At 39.6% G+C, this 18,679-nt stretch overlaps 2 protein-coding genes across 3 annotated transcripts; one reads left to right on the forward strand and one right to left on the reverse strand.

Annotated features, from left to right (window-relative positions):
* Positions 1–2,966: 2,966 nt before the first annotated feature.
* Positions 2,967–15,008, reverse strand: LOC103643458 (serine/threonine protein phosphatase 2A regulatory subunit B''beta). Of its 2 annotated transcripts, none has more exons than XM_008666659.4 (13): positions 14,501–15,008; positions 10,943–11,191; positions 10,745–10,847; positions 10,574–10,673; positions 8,313–8,418; positions 8,112–8,202; positions 7,381–7,522; positions 6,632–6,779; positions 6,428–6,537; positions 4,991–5,147; positions 4,800–4,925; positions 4,578–4,723; positions 2,967–3,769 (listed from the first exon to the last, which is right to left on the reverse strand). In XM_008666659.4, the coding sequence occupies exons 1-12, from the start codon at positions 14,648–14,650 to the stop codon at positions 4,583–4,585; spliced, it is 1,623 nt and encodes a 540-aa protein (XP_008664881.1). In that variant the 5' UTR covers positions 14,651–15,008; the 3' UTR covers positions 2,967–3,769; positions 4,578–4,582. The 2 variants fall into 2 exon arrangements, with proteins under 2 accessions (XP_008664881.1, XP_020402351.1); XM_020546762.3 differs by having other exon boundaries at positions 2,974–3,769; positions 10,943–13,991; positions 14,501–14,944.
* A 528-nt stretch (positions 15,009–15,536) lies between these two features.
* On the forward strand, positions 15,537–16,270 carry LOC103643459 (uncharacterized). The gene is made up of 2 exons (XM_008666660.2): positions 15,537–16,016; positions 16,093–16,270. Exons 1-2 carry the CDS (start codon positions 15,537–15,539, stop codon positions 16,258–16,260), a joined length of 648 nt encoding a protein of 215 aa, XP_008664882.1. The 3' UTR covers positions 16,261–16,270.
* Positions 16,271–18,679: the final 2,409 nt, after the last annotated feature.

The following is an 18,679-nucleotide window of genomic DNA, read 5'->3' on the forward strand; positions in this document are numbered from 1 at the left end:
ATCAACTCCAAGTCATTCAAAGCCTCCCAAGTGCAATATTAAATAGATTTGAGCTAGTGAAGTGTTAGTGCCTTTTTGAGTGTGTGTGTGTGTGTGTGTGTGTGTGTGTGTGTGTGTGTGTGTGTGTGTGTGTGTGTGTGTGTGTGTTGAGTTTGTTGTTGTGGTTCTTGTGCTCTTGAGTTTCTTTCTCTCACTCTCATTCTTGTAAACGCTAGCAAGAGATTTTGTATTGTGTGGATATCCTCGTGGAGACTCTGGTCTCTTGATTTGAGAATGGATACTCAAGCTCGACCTAGGTGATTTTCAGTTATACATGCCCTTATAAAAAATTTGGTACATGCCATCATACATGGTTACAAGCTACAATGCTATTGTTTTCAGGTTCACTTTTGTGAAGAAGACTGTTGGCCAGAACCAGACCGGCTTCTTGATGATTCATGGCTTCATGGCATAGAGTGGACTCTGCGAGTCATGCTCCACAATTCTTTTTTAGTCTCGCCAACATCAACATTGTTCAGATGCCAAGGTTCCTTGCCATAGTTCTACACGTGCTCACTTGGATATGGTTATTAGCTGATGATGGATTGCAGAGTAAATCCCCTTAATGCCCTTAGAATTTATATGGCTTCCATCATTTCCACTGAAATTCTTCATCTGTGCTCGTTAAGCAACCTCAACTAAACTTTGATTCTCTAAATAAAGGCAAACATCAGGCGCCCTTTGGGCTCCCTACGATGATTTAGATAACAAAACATATTATCCAAATTAAAAAAACTCGTCTGGTACAAGAAAGACTGCCCCCACGGTATTATTATTAAGAAAAAGCTCAATTGGAGCCCCGACCGAGAAAGGCCACAAAAGGTTGCCCCCTCCCTGTGCAGCATGAGGATGTGGAAATTCGCTCGCACTGGAATTCAAACTCAGGACCAAAAGTGTGTTACTCAGACCACCTAACCAACTTATTTAGAGACCTTTTCATAATTATGTTGTAACTTTTGGATTTAAGTAGGAAATAGTATGTAGTCATTATCACCGTTAGCGTAGAGTTAGCTTTTAATATTACCACATTACACCAATGGATACATAGAACAAACTAACAACTTTTGACATATTTTATAGAGTAATTTGAGGATCTAGGAAGACATGGGTGTCGTTGTCACCGATGATTACACCAATAGCTTCATAATTATACTCCCTCTATCCCAAAATAAAATTTATTTTAGATTTTTAATGGATTCATACAATAATTTATGTATGTGTCTAGATTCATCATCATCCATTTGAATATAAACATAAAAATGAAGAACTAAAGTGAATGCTAATTTGGGACAAAGGGAGTAGTAATTTGAGGATCTAGGAAGGCAGATATATATAGTCATTGTCACCATCACTATGGATTCATCTCCTAAGATAAGCACGTCACACCAATGGATACATAGAACAAGATTAACTTATGATGCAATCACGTACATATCTTTTATGTCCCAATAGTGCGGATAGCACGATTTGTATGGCGACCCGAATCCCTTCTGTTTCTCTCACATGTTGCATGACCCTTCATTACAGTATGGCCATTGCATCTCTTATGGTTCTATTCAGCCATGCATTACATCCTGGCTCATAAATTCTTAACTCCTTGTTCTGACTCAAATGTGCACATAGATCATTAGTGTTAGTTCATGATGCTAGAGAAAAATGAGCAACAAACTACATAATTTGCATCCCATGAGATTTTCCAAAGATAGACTTTGTCGTCACATCGGCGAGGTCCCTTCATGTTAAATGTCAGATGTCGGACGGTAATTGAACAAACACATAAATGACTGCAACTGGCAAAAGCAATGGTTGTATAACCATCGTCTTTTAGTAATTAGGTAGATGTCGTTTGGGAGAGCTCCAGCTTTAGTTTCTTTTCTTCGAAGAGAATCGCTATTAACTAGTCAAACATTTAACATAACAATTGATTCGGGTGGAGTTCAAGAGAGAATCACTCTATTTACGCTTTACGCTAGGAACTGAGAGCTAAATATGTTCCATCTTGTTTCTTGTTCTGTTGTGATGGAGGGTCAATAGAGAATCTATTCTCATTAGTTCCTCACCCTGCTCCATTGTAAGAATCCAATAGACTATTAATTCCTCACCCTGCTCCATTGTAAGAATCCAATAGACTCCATTGTAAGAATCCAATAGAGTCGCTCCATCAAAGACTTAGGTTGAAGAATTACATAGTAGAGCTCTCCCAAATGTGGTTGTATAGTTGACTACCATATAAATGAAAAAGGACAATTAAGAGTTAGAGATAAGTTCATAGCCCTTTTAGGCTGACTCCAACTACACCGTGTAAAGGTCATGTAACTTATATTTAGAGAAGATTCCTTTCTTTGTGCGTTTCACTTGTGTTCTCTAAAACACTCACTAAATATAGAGGATGTTCTTCCGTTCTCTCTATATATAGACTCTCTCTTCTTCCCTATTTATTTTTATACTTTAGACAACAAATTAAGCAAAACCAAAATATGTATAAGACATTTAAGGATAGGACAAATACATATATTTAAAAATTTAGAGTAAAACATATCCCTAACATAGGTCTTTGACATACAGAGAACAATGTTATATAGAAATAAGATATAGAGAAGAAAATCTTTTAAATAAGTCTGTAAGGTAAATATAAAAGCTTGTAAAGGATAAATATAAATGAGGAATATAGTCGATGACTCTAGAGAGTCTGAGATGGGAACTATGCAAGAAGATACAAGGACATGCTAGGAGCCCAGGAATACATGGCAATGATTGCTGAGGCGACAACATGATCAAAGCATATAAGTTAAATTGTGTACTTGGCAATTTCTTACCTGCCGAGAACAATCTCACTAATTATAATCCATCTAGAATGGGTTGACTTGCCAAACCAAACAATACTAGGTGCCGTTTCTTGCAGGTGCAAATGTTGCGAGAACCGAGCCAACAAAATGAAAAATATAGGCAAGAAAACATGATCCTTGACAAAATGGAAAATACAACAAGAATACACACATGGAGTTTCAGCGCATCACGACATAAGTAGCTCAATACGCAAAGCGCAAAGCACTTTCAAGTAAGATAACCTAAAATATTCTCCAAATTTACACCTTAACAAAAATTGGACCCAATCCACAGCTTCTCGGTAACGTTACAACCTGTGTTACTATGCACCCAATCCACTGCTTCTCGGTAATGTTACAAAATGACTAAGTATCCATTCTTCAAGGTCACGGATCATTCCTCCCAAGATGCACCAAGAATGGCAACACAACTACAGAACACCATGCTGATGAGAAAGCAGAACCTGAAAGCTACATGCCATGATCTTAGTTGTGTGATGGAATTGGTAGCCTGCGCTTCCAAGATTTAACAAAGAAATAGCAGCCAAACATTAACAGTTCAGCCCCAAAATTTGCGCACAATTGAATAACAGATATCCACCTAAGGATCAATCAGAACACAAATGGAGTCGACCGTTGATGACTGCTGAGGTTGTTGCCTTGAAACTGCAGGGCGCCCCCACCAACCTCCCTCCCCAATTTTCCAGCAAAGCAAAAATGTTTGCCCAACAAGATAACTGACAAATATTGAATCAGATCTGCACAGTAAAACTTTTAAGTAGCCTTTGATGTTACTGAATCTGCTGTGAGCCTACAATGGCCTCAACAGGGTAGCCACCAAATTTACAATCCTTCCGCTTCACAACCATAATCATCCATGTCCAACCAAATTCATGCAGCAAGACCTGTAAACAGAAAATAAAATATACAACAAAAAACTATGCACATGACCACAAGTATATTTATGCTTAAAAAAACTAGGAACATGACCACAAGTATAGGAATGCATGTGTTTTCCAAGTTTTAAGGCCTGCAGTTCAGAGTGTAGTGCAAGCAGTGGTCGCCGAAGGGCAAATGTGGTGCCTGGCTGGGGCTTTAACCCTCCAGGACCTTATCCTAAAATCTGGACCACTTAGGGTCGTGTCTGGTTTTGATAATCAGTAAGTGTGAGTTTGTGCTAACCCCATCCCACCCCTCCCCCGGGGAAGGTGGCTTCCTTTTTTTTCTTCTTAATGAAATGACACAGTTCTCCTACATGATTCGAGAAAAAAAAATATCTCAGATTTGTAACTTTGTTATCCTAATCATAGTTCAGGAAAACAAAATGCAAAAACTAAGCAAGGAAGCACTCTCCACTCATGTATTCAATCAGCATTCAACCAGCAAACCATTGGGTGACAGTTCTGGTTTTGAACCCCCAAAACTCCATGCTATTTCTGGTCTTGAAGCCTGTTATAGTGAAATCTAAGGTGTATAGAAGGTATGAACATGTCAGGATTTAATTGAAAGAGAATCCTAGTCCCTAGAGCAATATTCCCTACATTGCACAAAAGATATAAGCCCATTGCACAAAATAAATAAGGTGTCCTATATATACTCTGTAAAATTTCATGGTGTTTATATCATTTCATGATGTAGCCTTACAAAACTAATTTAGCTATCTTATCATGTTGTGTTCCTAGATCCATTGGACAATATTTAGCAAACACTTACGCCATTCAGAATGGAGCCTCAAGTGATTCGTCCCACACATCACCACTTCCATTTGAAGCATCCTCACCATCTTCTTCCATGGACAATCTAATATATTCTCTATGTGCAAACCGGTCCCACTCAGTTAGAGTTGGATTTTCACGTTCCTACAATTAAACATTAGCCAATTATTTAACTTAATACTTGGCAGCAAATCTAAAGTTTATTAAGGATTATAATCACCTGGCGAATGAGGAATGGATCACGAGTTTCAAATGCCATGAACTTGTTGAGATTGAAAAGAATATTGAATATGTTTCCTGAGAGTTTACACCGTTTTAAGTCCCGTAGAGTTAAATAGCTCTCATTCTGTAGAAAGGAAAATATTTATCAAGCCCAGATAAAACGTTTATGTAATATGTATGAGAATCTACCTCTGGTCCAATCATATCAATCATCTGGCATAATATGTCCAGAAAAAGCACAGGCTCTTGTGCCATGCACTCCATTCGGTGCAATTGCTCCTCGTAGAAAAATTGCATTTCATTGAAAGTTAAAATACCATTACCATCAAGATCGATGCACTTAAACCTGCGAAAGTTGTTTCCCATATTTCAATAAAAATACAACTGTAACCTGAGATATACAATGTGTATAGCAAAGATAGAATAAGGTAATAGATCACAACAACTCCCTCCAATACCAAATATATGTCCATTCAACCATCTCTCAAACGCATCATGCAACAAATATAGGTCCATGATAACTCTAATGCACCTTTTTGCTCCATTTTTCCATGTATACCCCTACCTAAATGACACTGATCAATGTGATACACTTGCTACCCATATTAGGTGCTATTTGGTTGTAGGATAGTTAATGCAAACATAAAGGAATCAAGATGCAGCGGTATCCAAAATGGAATAAGTGATTACATGATCTGTTTGGTTCACTCCACATCTAGTGTTATCTGATCCCGCTGGACGGGGAGCATACTCGCAATTCTACTAAGCCAGTCTTCGTTTGCAGAGCACCTGATACCAGCACATCACAAGCAGACACAACCTAAAGTGATTTGTTGACACCGATCGGATCTCACGCCAAATGTCCAACCAAACAGTACATTAAACTCTATCAATGGTACAAAGTCTAAATGGGCAACATAGTCATTGTACCCCTCACCTTAATTCTTGTGCTGAAGTCTAAATGGAGTGCAGAATAATGTATATGTTGTATGAATATATACAGGAAAAAATATTATACAAAAGCAATGCCTTCCTAAAAAAACTGAATCTACTCTTTTTAAAAAAAATGGAGACAAATTGCATGTTTGGCAATTTATGAGTAACAACTGTCAAGATTACAAAAAAAAATTGTGGGAGTCCACCAGGACCAGACCAACATTAATTATGAGCATTTGGTAGGGCATGGACATGACAACATAAAATATGCTGGACGCCCCAGCCTTGAGAAAAGGATTGCATGCTTCCACTACACATTATTATAGTGTTTGGCTTGAGGAACCACCTCATATTACATGAGCCGGTGCATCATGAGTTCATCCCATGAATTTTGGTGGAATCAACCCATGCCTCGTGCATATACCATGAATTTTGGTGGAAGTGGAATCAACCAATTCCTTGGCATACTAATTACTTGTTTGTGAGGAATGAGGTGGTGACGGATTAACCATTCTATTACACAAACCAAACAAAAAAGGTGTGACATGATAATGGATCAACTCATTCCTCAGACCAAGTGTATCCTAAGATTATAAACTGTAAGGTGGAATTATCTTATCACATTAAGAAAAAAGGAACAGTTCTACAAAAAAAATACATACAACTATTCAGAACACAGCTACCACTTACCAATATTCAAGACTAGGCTCAGATGATTTGTCTTCCTCTGATAATATAAAGTAAACAAAGTCTTCATAACCCATCTTTCCTTCTGTCATGCTTGTGAATTTCCTTGGGATCTAAAAGCAGTAAAAGGGCCAATATAAGGACACAAAGCACAACATTTTGGTAATAAAGGGCTAAGGTTTTGATGCTAAAATTGAGTAGACTAACCTGTGCGAAAATTCTATCAACTATTCTATAGGTCAACGAATGGTTCCCATATTTGATGAGATTTTCCTTATCAATCAAAAAATCGTGGTCTGCATCCAGCTCCCAGAATTTGCAGTAGATCACATAAAAGTGTTCATATGAGAAATATCTGCACCATGATCCAAGATTATTAACTCAGTAAACGTTATACACAGTTAAGACTATATAAAGAAAACAGTGAACAAATGTAATCCACACAAAACAAATGGAAGCACAGGAAAGGTACTCCGTTCCAAACTGTGAGTTGTTTTCGTTTTTCTAGGTGCATAGCTTTTGCTATGCACAAAAACATGCGATATGTCTAGATGTACAGTAAAAAAACTATGAATTAAAAAACAAAATGACTTACAATTTGAAACAGAGGGAGTGCAAAAATGCATGTGTGCAACTGCATCATGATAAATAGTGATGAAAACCTCAGTTATGCTCAGAACTCATGGTAATACGCAATGAATAGACATAGCACCAACCAGTTCAACCCAAAAGCTTAAGCTAATAGAGAGAGGTAGACAATTCACTTGTATTCTAATATTCCTCCTTCATGTCGAGGCTCTCTCACCCAAGACGTGGAATGAGAATTGAGAGCAAGCAACAATTATTTTATTTAATTGCGCTAACCAGGATTTGAACTCAAGACATCTAGGTTTGATACCATATTAAGTTGCATGCACCAACCAGTTCCAAACAATTGTATTCTAACAATTGATTACCTCAACACTTTGTTGATATCTTCTTCCTCATCTAACTGCTGAAGTGCAGCAATTAAATTTCCACGTTTGAGCTCTCTCAGAGTCAGATGACCATTCCCAGATCTATTTATGGAGTAAAAGATTCTGTATATTACAGTCTCCGCTGAAGAAAACATCAAGAAATGAATGTGACACAGCAAACATTAGCAACAGTTCAAAACATTCAGCAAATCTGATCTTAAAACAAAATAGATAGTTGAGTTAGTTTTAATGATGGTTGGTAATGCTCCAGATTTCATGCAACCAACACTTGTGGACTACCAGCATTTTCCAATAGCTGAGGGAAAGAACTCAAATCAGGGTTGCCACGATTGCTTGTAAATTCCTATGGCAAGACCACGAAGTGAAAGACAAGGCTGTCACACTACACTACAGCTACTTTAAATGAAGAGGTATCATATTATGTGTCTGTGTCTTTGTGACAGACAGCCTTACTGCAAAAACACATAAGAGCCCACAAAATCGTATTTAAAAAATGCCTAGCAAAAGATCAATCAGCTGTAAACACCTAACACTGTAAGGATGCTGCTGTACCACTAAGTAAAAGGCTTGCCATTCATATGTGCATTTCTGAAGAAATAGAAGAAAAAAAGCATGGAAAAGCACAACTATGAAGTGTAAATTGGAGTGAAGAATTAATTCTCAAGTCCGCTAATTCACTTGGATTTTGGATAGCAGGAGCCAGGAATTACCATATCTCTCCTGAAACTCGGGGGTCCCTTGTAAAAACTCTAAGCCAGGGTGTGTTGCCAGTAGTTCTTTCAGGACAGGCTTGAAGTCATCCTGTACATGGAATATAACTTTTTTCCCATCAGTATGAAAGAATTCAGAATGACAAAGCTAAAATCTATGCCCATGTTAGCACTGAAAAAATTCAGAAGGAAATAACTGACCTGGGTGAGATATGTGTAACCTGGCTTTCTTAATATTTCAAATATTTGACTAGCCATATCCATTGTAACCTTATTGTCGTTAATCCAGTACTCAACAAATGCATCCCTGTGTTTAGATAGAGTTAGACTACCTGCTTAAATCTGATATGGAATATCAACGCTCTTCAGAACAATCAGTGTTAGAGGTAAACAGACTGCAATTTTACATATAAAATCATTAATCACTAGTACAAATTACAATTTATCACATGTAAAGATGCAAGTTTGGTGAAAGGCGGGTCAGCCCAAAACCCACTCTTCCACACTGAACACTATCACCATCTAATAGTGTTTCGCTTTTCTTGTTTTCTAGTATTTACCGACTAAATGAAGTAGTGTGTGTCACTGGGTTCATTGACGCATTTGTTTCCCTAATTGTTCATACCAAATAAAACATTACTAAACAAAATCACATTCCCAGATAATAATTAAGAAACTATGAAACAACGCAGAAGTTGAGTGATGTCAAATTTTACCATCAAAGCTATAGTGCATGTTAGATCTGACACTGGTAGGGGAAAGGTAAGCTAGAAGCTGTAACACTTCTCTTAATAAACAAATTCAGGAAATCATGAAGCCTGCAACACAAAAGGTTCCAAACCAGTGGCTAAGGTAAAATCTAGCATTATAGGTATGAACAAAATCAAAGAAAAGCTAGCAACAATGATTCAAGGAGGAAGTGGGATAACATAAACCACTTCTGCATGTATCGATGTTTTTTGCAATGGCAACGTTGCTAGACCGTGTAATCAGTAACCTATATAATTCCTTTGAAGAACAATATACAGATCAATGCAGCTTTCAGCCAATAATGGAGAACCTAACACCTAGCCTTGAAATGACATGCCCAAAAGTCCAGGCACTAGCCAAGCATGATATACACCACTAAAATTGTAAGGACTTGCATGAACAAAGATGAAACTAACTAATCAAAATGTATACTCCCTCCATTCCAAAATGTCAGGTGTTTTATTTTCTCAAGTCAAAAGTCTCTAGCTTCGAAAATGTATGGAAAATATAATGCCCAAAAGGAAAAATTATAAAAGAAGGTCGTTTTAGCCCTCTCAACTATTCTTAAAATGCAAGTCAACCTTGAACTTTTGTGCACCTTTTACCCTTTTCTTCCTTAATAAATGTCAATACTCTAACTAGGGATGAAAATGGGTATCCAAATAGTTAGAACAAATTTAATATTTCAAAATAGATTTTATGCTAATCTTTTCTTATGTTATCAAAATCAAATACATTATTATAAATAAGAATACAATTTTGCATAACTTTTTTATACATTATTTGCTCCCTACAACAAAAAAGGTGAAAAAAATATATGTATCTGTATCCGAATTTTATATCTAGCATTTGAGAAGATATATGATAAATTTGAAGTTTACCTTTTATGAATCTTTACAAGTTCAATGCTGAAAACAAGAATTTAAACTTGCATAGCCGTTTCTATATCCTATTTATTCACAATTAAAAAAAGACCAAAAAATTGGTATCCGAATAAGTATCTGTTTTCATCCCTCTTTCCCAATGCAGAATAACGAAGGGCAGCAAGGTCATTTGATCTACTTTCTTAATATGTGTGCACAAGTCTTAAACGCCATTTAGAATAAGAGGGTTTAGCATCTACTATACCAAATAAATGCACTATCATGGTGGACTTAATGAAACTAAATAACAAAACTGATGTTGTAGATGTTGGTGTGTTTTTTCTATAAACTTGAACAGAGCAAAGTTTGACTTAGGTCAAACCAAAAAACACATTAAATTTTGGTGCTTTGTGAGTGGGGGAGCATACAAGATAGCAACCTCATTATTGTCTTAATGGTCCTTTTAGTACTTAAACAGCCCATGGTTGATTAAAGAACCATGTGATGGCTTAAAGCTAATGGTCAACATGTGATATCCAACTAAAGTGCTGAAAACCAATGATAAGTTGTGGCAAAAGTTAAGAATAATGTTTGTCCACAAGTGGCAAAGGAAGTAAAAAGGCATAAACACAATTCTGATCCTAATCAAGTAGAACTGGCATTTAGCAAGTTTACAAGCTTCAGGGAGGACACAGAAGAAACCAACACACTAAAGAATAAAGAACAAACTGAAACAGGATAAGGAGACACTAGGCTGACATATAGAAGTAACTATAGTTCCTCAAATGGATTTTTCAATCATTACATGGGCATCACCATAGACCTTGGGTTCAGATGTCGAAATCATACCTTGAGACAGTTCTAGTGCATTCAACATCGATTTTCTTGAAAAGGACACTAGACAAGAATGAAGGAAGTTTACATATGTCCTTCGTGACCGATCTGAATTCTGGTATGGACAAGTATATCAGCTTCAGAAGTCATTGCAATGGCAGAAATAAGATTTGAAACCATATTCACCTTGAACTTGAAGTCCCCCACCACCAAAAAATAGGTGATCTGTTCTTGATAAGCACTGCTCCTTCAAATCTTTTGTGGGAGGACGCCCATTCTTGAAGTAAAACTATAAAACATATTGGTCCACGAAAATTTTCCGCTTAAACAATGACAGTAGCAACAAAAGCTTCAATAATGGTTACAAGGACAGGTGCAAAATACCTGAGGTATAACTTCTCTTACTGGTTCACTAACTAATTTTAATGGAGAGCCCAAGGATGATGGTCCAGCTCCAGATCCTCGTCTCATAACACGAGGGGAACCAGACGTGCTCCTAGGAGAAAGTGGTGGAGCACTACCAGCAGGAAACATCGAAGGTAGAGAACTACTTGAAGCAGCATTTGTGCTAGCAGAGCTTCCAGCAACATTAAGCACAGCACCAGTCTTTGCATCATCAATCAAAGACTTCACCTAAGGTACATGAAGTATGAACACTGTAAGAAACTATGTATTTGACTTCCTATCTGCTCCCTCTGTTCCGACTTTTCTAGATACATAGCTTTTGTTATACATCTAGATATACACTATGTCTAGATACAGAGTAAAATAATGAATCTAGACTAGCCAAAACGACATAATTTGAAACAGAGGGAGTACATTGCGGAGTTTCAAATCATTCACATAAACACGGAGAAAGAAGAAATCAACAATTTACAATAACAAATTACAGAAGGTCTGCATTTTCTAGGCACAGACAGGATACCTAACTTATCTCTACTAAGTTAAAGCGTCAGTTTCCACAGTTCCATGGTTTCCACCGTCGTCGTGCTCGGTGCTCCCCCACATTTAAATAGTACAAATGCTAAAATTATGTATAAATGGGAATTCAAACCATGGCTGTTGGTTCCAAACCCACATTCACACTCATCCAATGATTTCAAGTCGGTCGACTTGCTAGTCGATCCACCTGGGCGATCAGGCGAGCATGCATAAACTAAGCTACCAAGGAGCACTTGAGAACAATCAAAGCAACGGCACACACTCTCAACTCAAAAGGACTCAGCAGCAAAATCAGTATCCTGTGTGCCCTCTATCGTAATGCTATTGAAAAGGTAGAATCAACACATGCACTAGGCCCCCACAATCAGCACTTTGCAGAAATGATGGACAACAAAAACTAACCCAAATTGGAGACAAGCATATCTAACCGTCTTAAGCTAGTGTTCTTATCATTGTTTTCAAGTCGGACGACTTGCTGGTTGTTCTGACTGACCGACTTGGACGATTAATCACGATTGGTCCAAACCGACTTGGACGATTAATCGTGATTAATCGGACAACTTGAAAACAGTGGTTCTTATAGTGTAGCACCACAAAAATGGCATCAACAGGAATGCACATGTTTGCATACCCAACACATACAATCTGCTCATAAAGCTCAGACCATCTCACTAGTATGTAGTATCAACCATAAATCAACCACCAGCTACTCTCTTAAACTCTACTTATACAGCAATTAGACTCATCCCTAGGGGCATGGGGACGGTGCCACCAAAATTGAGGGCCACAACAAGCGGTGTCGCACCAGTGACCCACTATATTCCATGGTCAAATTACTCTGTTTGATCAACCAAAGAAAATGCAGCAACTCCCAAAGATCCAGCATTCCATTTGCTTGTGGCTTGTGCTTGTTCATATCCAAGCCAGCCGTCTCAGACTCAGACCCAATGATTTCAAGTCGTCCAACTAATCGCGATCGGTCAAGTCGGTTCTATTGGTGCGATTAGGAAGTCTGACTCGATCAGGTCGACTAATTGTCTGGTCGTCTGACTATTCATCGACTAAGCGCCCCAATTAGGGTGGGGACGACTAGTTTCTTTTTAAGGCCTGATTTGGATGTGGGCTGGACGACCGGTAATAAGGCCCATTAGGCCATTACTGTTAGGGTTTTAGTTAAATAATGCTGCTCCCTATTCTATTCTACCGGCGGCTGCCCTGTGCCCTCTCTGCTTGATTCCAATGGCTGCCCTCTCTCTTGATTCCGGCGTCTGCCCTCTTCCGGCGGTGCTTCCAGCGGCTGCTCTCTGACCTCTCGGCGGCGGCGGCGACCCAGCAGCCTGCGCAGCGGCAAGATGAGTACATCGTCTGAAGATCTGTTCCCCTCTTGAATTCCCCTCTGCGCTCTTGAATTCACCTCTGTTTCCTGTTGCGCGCCTTTGCTCCCCTCTGCTTCCCACTGTGCGACTGCGATCTATGCCTCAATTTCTTCCATTCCTTGTGTATGTGTAGAGAGGGATTGGCGCCATGAACATGCAGCAGCTGTTGAACGTGCAGTAGCGAGTTAGTGACTGACTGATGGTCTGAAATCTGAATTGTCCAGTTCCAGTATTCAATATCCATATTCGCTATGTTTGGTATAGCCTCCTATATGCTATATATATAGGTCCTGTAAATATGCAGGACGACTGCGACCAGGTCGATTAGGACCTGATTAGTCGACCTAATTGTCGTCCTTATCGTTATTAGTCGCCTGATCGCCCGGGTGGATCGACTAGCAAGTCAACCGACTTGAAATCATTGCTCCGACGGTCAGAGGCGCTTGTTCTGTTGTTCATCTCATGCGGAAGGGCCAAGCACCAACAGGCAGTGCCAGTGTGCTGCTGCAGTGGAGCATGGACGTGCACTGGTGCACATGCCCACCAGAAGCCAGCGTACATGCAGCCTGATCTGCATGGCTGCAAGGTGCAGGCCTGCAGGCTCTAGTGCTTAGCGACAAACAAATAAGGGCACATCAGCACAGGCAACAACTCAACAATTTAGGAGACAGGAAGTTTCTTATTTTCATCTTTTTCTTCTTCAAATGCTTCAGATGATAGATGAACTATAGAGATCAGTGAACTGTTTTGTTTTTTGTGGTTTGTCATACATCTCTTATTCTTCGTATTTCCATCTTTTGTGTATTTGTGCATCAATTGATAAATAATAAAGAATAAACGATCTAATTCAATCTAAAATGGAAACATAAGATAGGTTTATTATAAAATATAATCACATGTCATCTGAAATCATAGGTTTATTGTTCTATATAGAAAGGCCTCAGTTTAGAGTTTGGCACATGCCCTGATTTATGCAAGGACAGTTCTGACAGCAATAAAAATAAGAATTCAGACTAAGACAAGATTCGCATGCACCAGGCTAGTTCCTATATCATTGTTGACGTGAAACACAGCTTAGGCGACACTAATCAGGTCACTGATATGGCACATATCTCCTGCAAATATGATACATGCTCATGTCACCAAATGACCAAAATTTAAAAAACAATGGTAGTGTAGATAACAATAAAGTAATTCAATAAGGCTAAGATCACTCCCGGCAATAAGTTGCTTTTAGTCTGGTAGTGACATTTAGCCTCATGTGGTATTATACTGAAATATACCAGTCAGCCCAGTTACAATGAAATTTACATTGCCGAGCTTCCAAGAACAAGATCATAGACAAAGAAACATAAGTACGAATAAAGACAAACCAAACCACTAAATGAACCCTGCACTTTGATCTACTAAAGTCCATCATCATACTTCATCTAAGTCACAAGCTGGTAAATGCGATACGAAATAATGACCTAACCAGTAGGCGCCGCAGCGCAAAGGACACCAAACGAAACGTTCGAAAGATGTTTCCAACTTGTCTGAGCCTAACATCAGAGTCCAGGGAAATTTAAGCACAAACCAAAGCAGCAAGCAAGCGAGGAAGGCGACAGGACGCGTAAAAGGATACCAGCTTGGTCGTCTCGGGTAGCACGAGCCACTGCGAATACAGCGCATCAGCTATGGAGTTCTCACGAAGCGCGCCCGGCGCGAGCTCCGCCAGCTGCAGCAGCTCCGGGTCCAGCGCTGCCGCGTCCCTCCTCGCCGGCTCCACCTCCATTACTTCCAAGCTCTGGAGGCCTTCTCATACACCAAGCGGGCCACCAAAACCCAGATCTGCCCCCGCGCGTCCGGACGCTGTTCCGGCGGGGAGGAAGGGCCCAAATCCGAGCTCAGCGGGATCAGCTAGGAGCAACGAAGTAGGATCGAGCGCCGGCAGCGGCGGGATCTGAAGCGACGGCTGGAGGTGGGGCGGTAGCAGGTGAAACCCTAGGCAAGCAGCCGAGCGAGGAGGAAATGAGCGACGGCAAGACGGTGGTGCACGTCGATATAACAGCGGAGTGCAAAATAAATTGATCTTTCGGATGCCACTTTCGGTTTGGGGTAAAGCTATAGCTAGAATTGAGCAAAATAATTAGGAGGTGTTTGGTTTTTAGGGACTAATGTTTAGTCCCTAGATTTTATTCCAATTTAGTTCCAAAATTGCCAAATATAGAAACTAAAATAATTAGTTTCTATATTTAGCAATTTATATACTAAAAAGGAATAAAATGAAGGGACTAAACATTAGTCCCTAGAAACCAAACACTCCTTTAGTCTTTCCGAGTAGATCCATATATACACTTTTTTTAATTCCTACTGTAACTAGCAAATTACACGTTGCTACATGTTATGTTAATCTAGACTACTATATTAAGGTTGTAAGGGATAGTCTGCCTACATCTAGTTCTGCCTCGCGCGAATCTCGATCGTCCATCTATACCAATTTCGACCGTCCGTCGTTGCGCCCCGCGCCTCCGCCATCTGATCCGCCAACCGGCCTCCCTCCCCGTGCGCATCGCCGCCAGCAGCCAACCGGCCACCCCCATCCTCGCGTGAATCCCGTGCGCATCGCCAAAGTAATAATCACATACAGTAAATCATTCGATCTCCACCGGCCTCCTCCAATGACCGTAGCCGGAGCCATTCGCCGCCGGCGAGCATCGCGACCCCATCTCCCTCTCTTCGTCCTCGTCCTACTTTTCTCTACTCTAACCCCACGTACTTCGGCGCTCCGCGTTCCGCTCCGCCACGCAGCAACCCTCGTCTCCCTCTCCCATTCGCTCCTCTCCTGCGCCGCCATCACACGTGTTGCTCGTGGGGACGCCGCGGCGGCCGCACGTGTACGGCGAATCGCTTCCCTCCTGTCGTCCCGTGGTGCGTGGGGACTCGGCTGGGACTACCTCCGCCACTACGCCTTCTCCTCGGCCATCGGATGCGGCCTCTCCTGCGCAGTCGCCGCCTCTCGTCTCATCGCCGCTGTCGCGCAGGCCTCGCGCTTACGTTCCGCCACTGACGCTGCGCAGTGGATGCGCCTACACTACGACGACATCTGCGACGTCGCCACGCAGCTTCTGAACGGGCTTCTACTCGCCTTCTCCGAAGAGGTAACTGACCTATTCACTCGTGGTGCCTCTGATTCACACATTGCTCTGTCGATTTGTGACATTTGTTGCGGTTTAGGGGCCATTGAGAGAGGTGTTCATGGATATTAAGTGGGAGGTGGAGGAAGGGGAATTGCTGAAGGATTGCCTGGAAGTGGGAGCTAAGGACTTAAAGGGTTTGCTTGTCATTGCCAAAGATCTCTTCGCTGGTGTTTCAAGGACTTCTACGCAGCATAGCGAGCTCTGAGGTTTGGTGACTTTAAATTTGCCTTTTCTGATCGTTTCAGGAACTCACGCATGCTTGTGTAATTTAGTTTACTTTAGAGACCTGATGTTGATCTGTACTGTACAGAAATTAAACCCTTGTGATATCACTGTTGTGTCTGCTACTAATGGGTTTTGAATTTTGAGCTGTGCATATTTTTGCTAATCTGAATCCATTTGTGATCATGGCACTACCAATAACTTTGGTCCTTTTTTCTCAATGCACATGCTATTTTATTGATTTAGTGGAAATGTTGCGCGTGAAACTGTTCTATGCAAACATTGGATAGAGATACTATTAGATGTAGTTATTCTCCATTTGGGTATTTAAATAAAAGCTGCAGATATTTGCATTGTGGATTTTGAATGTAAGAGTTTAGATATGCCCTTTTTCGGTATTAGGAGCTCATACTTTTTATCCCAAAAGAGATGATTCTGATGCCAAGAATTTAAGGTATAAAAAAGATGAATCAGCCATGCTGCCCACAATATGTCCTATAACTGTCTTTCCAATTTATGTTTGCTCAATTTTCTCTCCAAGCAAAGAGGTATTAGTAATAATGATTGTAGGTTTTTGTCTAGCGAGGATGGAATCTCAAGAGAAAAATATTGTACTTCCTATCCCCCAAGGAGATAATACACTGTCAATAGATGAATCTCTACTTGTGTGTTTGTCTCATAACAAGCCAAAAAATCGATGTCAACTGCAATAGTTCCGAAAGGTATTATAACTTCCATAGCATTGTATGGATCAATTTGTATTTTTTGATTGCAAGTGATCTCTGTTTCATCTCATGACTGTTTTGTTCCTAGATTATATTTTCACGCAGGGTGATCTTGCACTCATCGATTGAAACGGTTTCGTGAAGAATTGACATGGCATAATTATGAAAATGAGTGGTGTGTTGCATGTAATTGCTTTTAAAAAGATTGGGATGGTTCTAAGTTATATTTTTACATGACTAATAACAAGACTTTCAAACCTTTTCTTGGTTGTCCATACGAATTGACATGTTGATTCAATTCCAATCATGGTTCTGTTACCTTTCATTAGTGTGGCTGTATAACAGCTCCACTTTTAAAAAAATGAATTAATGAGTCATATTTTCATAGGGCCATTTTGAGCATATAAAAATACACTAGCAAAGAGTTGATTTCTGGTGGTTCATGACAAGAGAATTTAGAAATTTACATTTTATCCTGTATATATGACGTCGATTATGGATTGACTGAAGCAAAAAAAGTGCTATGGGAAAATTTAGGTTGCATTGTTCTATATGTAATGGCTTTCTAGCTTGAACATATACTATTACCTTTTGAGACATAATGAAGTTAGTCACTTTCAAGCAATATGATCTTTTAGTCTTAGTCTTGGTAGTACCCCTTTCAACATCTACCTGGCCATTTCCCTTCATTTCATGTTTACCAAGAATATGTAAAATCAAGGCATCCTTAGCTTCATTATGAGTCAAAACTATACATGATTCTCCCAGGGGAAGTAAGTAATAATACAAGAACATTGGTTGTTTGTTTCATATGTTGTAGTTGATTTAATATATTTCTTTTCCAAACTTCAGTTGTTTAACCCATATTCAGAAAAGATCTATGATTACTTGGGAGGCATTGAAGATATTAAGAAATCCAAGGTTTGTGGTACTTATTTGTTTAATGTTTGCACCTATTGAACATTCTTTTTTGCGCTGATTTTGCAGTTTTCTCCCTTTAATAGGTTCGTACTGTAATTCCGGTTGTCACTTCATTTCAGGAGGACCGTGGTGAGTATATGAAGTTAACTATTTCTTTTATTATAGTTCTACTTTTGTGTGTGTTCATTGTCGTTAATGTGATCATGTAATTAACAGCTCGTATTCTACGTGCAATCAGAATTGTAGCTCATTTAGGGTTCAACATCCCCAAAGAAACAACTTATTGTGCGAGAACACTTGCTTGCTTAGTGGCAAGACTTGATAAGGTTTGTTTGAGACATGGACAATGTTGTTTCATTATATCAATGGATTCTGCTTCTCTAAAGAACCACATGAAGTAGCTTGTATGTTTGCCTCTTTGATTTATTTACATGCAATCTTTACAGGGAAGGATACTCATGGAGATGAACTATATGCTTGCTTATGGTTCAACTGAAGCTTCTTTGTGGTTGTTGTGGCGGTTTGTCCACCTTGAACATTTGTTGCCCTTTCAGGTAAACCCATGTCCAGGAAAATAAACATATCTTGAAAATTAAGTATTTGCAAAGTTTTGCTGACTGAATATTTGATTGGTCTGTAGTTTGTACAGGCACTTAGGTAACATATTTCTCTTCGACTCATTTTAAGAGGAAGGATAAAGGAAATAATATGCTACTTGCGGTTTTATTTTGGCACTTGTTTACTACTGTTATGTAG

This window comes from Zea mays, chromosome 1, assembly GCF_902167145.1.
Source record: "Zea mays cultivar B73 chromosome 1, Zm-B73-REFERENCE-NAM-5.0, whole genome shotgun sequence".
Classification (NCBI taxonomy): domain Eukaryota; kingdom Viridiplantae; phylum Streptophyta; class Magnoliopsida; order Poales; family Poaceae; genus Zea; species Zea mays.

Excerpts from the sequence above, each read along its gene's own strand:
- LOC103643458 (XM_008666659.4), bottom strand. The coding sequence starts at position 14,650 with ATGGAGGTGGAGCCGGCGAGGAGGGACGCGGCAGCGCTGGACCCGGAG. Across the intron at positions 10,848-10,942 it reads TAAGAGAAGTTATACCTCAG|TTTTACTTCAAGAATGGGCG; the intron begins GTATTTTGCACC and ends TATGTTTTATAG. Across the intron at positions 4,724-4,799 it reads ATCCATTCCTCATTCGCCAG|GAACGTGAAAATCCAACTCT; the intron begins GTGATTATAATC and ends GTTTAATTGTAG.
- LOC103643459 (XM_008666660.2), top strand. The coding sequence starts at position 15,537 with ATGACCGTAGCCGGAGCCATTCGCCGCCGGCGAGCATCGCGACCCCAT. Across the intron at positions 16,017-16,092 it reads TACTCGCCTTCTCCGAAGAG|GGGCCATTGAGAGAGGTGTT; the intron begins GTAACTGACCTA and ends GTTGCGGTTTAG.